Source organism: Brachycentrus maculatus, unplaced genomic scaffold, assembly GCF_059751285.1.
Source record: "Brachycentrus maculatus isolate JH-2025_06_01 unplaced genomic scaffold, ASM5975128v1 h1tg000670l, whole genome shotgun sequence".
Classification (NCBI taxonomy): Eukaryota; Metazoa; Arthropoda; class Insecta; order Trichoptera; family Brachycentridae; genus Brachycentrus; species Brachycentrus maculatus.
This window is the reverse complement of record NW_028281403.1, coordinates 124,318-129,179: the sequence shown is the minus strand read 5'-3', so window position 1 is coordinate 129,179 and position 4,862 is coordinate 124,318. Positions and strand designations below refer to the sequence as shown.

Below are 4,862 nucleotides of genomic sequence, written 5' to 3'. Positions count from 1 at the left end.
CTCATCAGATATGTCAATTGATGGTAAAATAACGATTTTTACATAAAGTTGAATTAATTATGGCCAATTTTCTCATTTTTAGCTAGTGCGATGGTTTTTGTGTCTGCGGGTGTATTTAAATTTATAAAATACAGCCAAAAGAAATTCCCAAAGAAAAATTAAACACATTTTAACACCTATATGTTTATTGAACACTTGTCCATCAGGTTCCCCTTAAATCCCTTATTAAAGGTTATCAGCATAAAATTAGCGTCACTCCACCTCTGATAATACTCAGTCAGTCGGCTAATCTACAATGGAGAGTGACAAAGGTGGTATGCAAAGGAAGAATAATGAACGGTATTTTCATAAATCAAGATCGAGTAAAATGAAACTTAGGCGATGTAAAGCGAATGCAAGAGAAAGGAACAGAATGCACGGATTGAATGCAGCGCTCGATCGACTAAGAAGGTATTGTGCAAATAGAATTTACTTTGATATAAATACAAAAGAAAGATAAAGGTACTTTTTGATCATTGCTATCCCGTTGGATTCTTTTTTGTTACCGTGAGCAAATAAGTTATAATCAAGGTACATTTTGTTTTTTACCCTTTTTTTGTTTCAGTGAAAAACGATTGTAAAAACTAAGTATTTAATAGAAAATTTAACACAAATACTCCATATATGTACATGGTCCGCCTCCTTAGTGTAATGGTCAGCATGCTTGGCTACCGTTCTGGAGGTCCCGGGTTCGATTCCCAGGGGGGTTTAATAAATATAAGTGATTTTTTCATTCTAATATTTATTCAATATTACACTGGACTGGTGCCTGAAGTGGAGGGCTGATCACCTTTCCTTCATGTGTAAACGATCGAGGAAACACTGCGTTTATATGAAGCAGTGCCCTATGCACCGTTGGGGTGCAGTAAGGGTTTTATTATTATTATCAAATCCGATACAAATGATTGATGATTTTTGACATTTTAATATAGATGAAGAAGATTGTGAAAGTCCGGTCATTTACAGAGCCTACGACCGTTATAAGCTTGGTTAAGAGATCACTTTACACACTTGTAACATTCACCAATCTACCCATTATTGCATTATTAAATAATGTGGTTGTCAGTCATGGGTAGAATTGGTTTATGTAACACGTGTGTAAAGTGATTTATGTAACACTTAACCAAGCCTATGCCGGTCGCAAGCCCTGTAAATGCCCAGACTTCCATATTCTTCTTCATCAATGTTGAGATGTCAAAAAATCAGATAATCCAGATTTGTGAACAATTATTTGGACACTCAAAATGTGGCAGATTAATGATTCCTTGAAAGATTCTCTTCGATTGATATAAATTCAAAACTGTCGTGTAGTTGGCTAAACTGTCGACTGCGAAACTGGTGCCTTTGTTTGATTCCCATCAATTGCAAAATGAATTTATGAAATGTGTCAGGTTGTGGTCGGTTAGTGTCGCGGACTCTTAAGTCAGAGTTTTTTGGTTCAAACCCACTCTACCACAATTTGATACCTATTTCCAATAATGAGCCACCTATGCTCACAAAAATAATATGAAACTGAAATATTTGTGTAAATAATAGAAACTCAATAATATCTCTTTTTTATTTTAAAAATAAAAATAACATTTTCCACATATCGCTCACTCCTTACAAGAACGTCATAAATCGAAAAACTTGATTTCTCAGGAGAACGTTTTTTAAGTTTAAACATATAATATAATGTATTAAAAATAAATATCAAGCCACTTATTGAACTTTTTACTGTGCAACAGATCTTGTCAGATAAAACCCGAAGGTTTTTTCTCCATTTAAAAAATATTTAGTATTTTTTAAAAAATAATTAAACGATACATTTTCTTCAAAATGCAAAAACAACACTTTCTGCCCTGTAGCGGGTAAATATTAAGTTAAAAATATGCCTCTTTTGCTGGGATTTAGTACATTTTCTGAGCATTCCGAAAACACGCACAACTGAAAATTGACGATTTTTGATTTATGACGTTCTTGAAAGGAGTGCGCGATATCTCTTCCTCATCCTTTCCATCCATTACCTTCAGACAAGCCTCTTAAATAGAGGTTTTTAGGATACTCTATTGGTTAAAAACTATTCATTATCTCCATTTACAAAAGTCGCTTATCGAAAAACAGGAATCAACTAAGTTGGAGACATGTATTTTATCATCTCTTGCGCATATTTATATCGTTGATATGTTTGTAATGATATGAATCGATTAAAGATCAATTGCAAAATACAACAATATTTTTTAAATGATATTAATTAAATGTGATTTATTATACAGTTGAATTCATTTATATCGGAAATTGCAGTTATGCCTTTGGAGATTATTATTAAAATTGTGACACTTAACATGTTTCGATTCATATGAAACATAAGTGTTTCCTTTTATCGTTTGATTGTCCTCATTAATGGCATATGTTTATTTATTTATCTACATACAAACGATTAAAACTAATTAAAGTTATATTAATTATAAAATATATCGCTTATTTTATGATGTTGTCTAGATAGCCACTCAGTAAACGCTTAACGGGGGGAGATGAAAAAATGCAAAACAACTAGATTTTTGGATATTAATATGGTCAATGTTAATAAATGATGAGAGAAAAGATTGGCAGTTTACTACCTCACTGTATTTTTAAGAAGAGCCCTACGAGATGCTGTAAGAATGATAATTTGAGGTAATTCAATAAAATAAGAAACACATCTAGCTAGCAACGCATCAATTGTTATTAAGAGACCACTAGGTGTTGAAGATATTGGGGAATTAGAAAATAAAATCACTGTGTAAGACGTCACACCTATGTCCCTTACGTATATTATTATAGCCAGTTGAAATTTAATCCCACTTATGCCATATAACTTATTATGAGAACAGCAGTAAATATTTATTATTTTCATATTATTTTTTGACATCTCATCAAATATGAAGAAGAATATGGAAGTCTGGGCATTAACGAGGCTGACGACCGTCATAGGCTGGTTTAAGTGATCACTTTGCACACGTGTAACATTTAAATTCGTGTAACATGTATTTGGACACACTCAAAATGTTGTTTATTATTTTCCTTAATAATAAAGAAAAGAAAAAAAATAATTTACGAGTACATGACAATGTCCTTAAACAGATTGTGATATTGTATGACCTGTCTTAAATTGTTAGAATTTTAATACATATGGTTTTTCCATATATTTTACAAAGAGTTACTGCAGAAATTTATTTTTTTTATATTACTTATCACATTTTTACTTCACGTAGGTTAACATTTATGACAACATTTTTAAATTTATCATTTTTTATTTCGCACCCCCTTATAACGGTATTTTTAAAATGATAGATTAAAAAAATCTGAAATTTTGTTAACGACTTTTAACTTCATAAAAAAATCATAAATAAAAAGTACGTGACCATATTTTATTTTTCAACAATTACGTCATTAAATTCATTTAAGCGATAATATTATTTTACCCGGATCTTAAATGTTGTTTTGAAAGATAACTCATTTCTATAGGTGTTCAGTTATTATTTTATTTTAAATATATAAATCTTTTCAGGTGTATCCCCTTATACTACGCTCAGATAAGCCAAAACCATCAGATGACCCAAAAACTATCCAAAATAGAGACTCTACGACTGGCTCGCAACTACATAGCAGCGCTGACCATCGTTCTATCCCAGAACGCTCCGGTGACTGTGGATAGATATGTGGAGGTACTCTCCTATGGACTAAGTCAAGCCACAGCCAATTTGCTTGCAGCGGGATACGGTTGCAAACCTAAATCGAGCGAGAGACAAACGAAGAGCACTAGGTTCCTACTATGCATTTCAGGGGAATATCAAACACAAAAAGAGACCCATAAAACAGATTACAAAGGTATAAAAAATGATCGATTGTAGAGATAATGAGATTAATTAAAAAATAGTATCGAGGCATTTAAAATAATTTGTCTTTTCCAAAATGAATTTTTATATTCATAGATTTTTACTTTAAAAAATTGACAGCCAATTATTCTGAAAAATCACTTATTTATCTAACCTGAAAATAAGATGTTTTATGATGATTACCTTTGACCTACCATTACTGTGTAAACTACAATCCAAGAGAATAAATGCTTTCAAAAAACATATTAACATACAAGAATAACTGTTGAAATATTTTGTGTGTGTGCGCCCACATACATATGCAAACACACACAAACTTTTGGTCAATTTTTTTATTTAATTCATCAACACAGTGTCTTTAACCAGTGATACATAAAAATATCATAAATAAAGCTATAACAGTTATGATAAAACAAGTCATTGCTAATTATAACAGATGGCCTGATCAAATTTTACTTTCAAAATTTAAAATGTAAAATTAATTTGCACAAACCCCTAATGTTTAATTGCAAGTTCTGATCTTAATTGTGCCAAAAACAATAACGTAAATATTATAATTAGTGAATGAAAAATGTTAGTTGATTTGGATATTTATTTGTGTTTTTTCTAATTCCAGTGAATTAAAAAGGTTGCTCTTCAGAAACAAATTGATTGAAAACTTAATTACTATTCGCCAAGGTATCAAGCTCTGCAAACATGATTACTTACTAGCCTAGCCATTAGGGCTGTCGACGACATAAAATGTGGCTGGTGTATGCGCACGATTTTCGTATTTTTTCTTGTTATTATTTTTAATCACCTTTTGCTTTGTTAGACTTTTTTAGAATAACGTATCAAGCAAATCGAAAATAAATTAATACAATGCAGAATGAAATGATTGTTTTAGCGTTTTATTGTTGTTTAGTTTTGCGTTTTGTTTTTATTTAATTTTAAGGATTAAGGCGATATTCGCACACACAGACAACA

At 31.3% G+C, this 4,862-nt stretch overlaps 1 protein-coding gene across 1 annotated transcript; it reads left to right on the top strand.

The window, feature by feature from the left end:
- Positions 1-367: 367 nt before the first annotated feature.
- LOC148300693 (neurogenic differentiation factor 1-like) lies at positions 368-4,612 on the top strand. Its single transcript, XM_088274428.1, has 3 exons — positions 368-450; positions 3,569-3,823; positions 4,513-4,612. Exons 1-3 carry the CDS (start codon positions 368-370, stop codon positions 4,610-4,612), a joined length of 438 nt encoding a protein of 145 aa, XP_088130554.1.
- Positions 4,613-4,862: the final 250 nt, after the last annotated feature.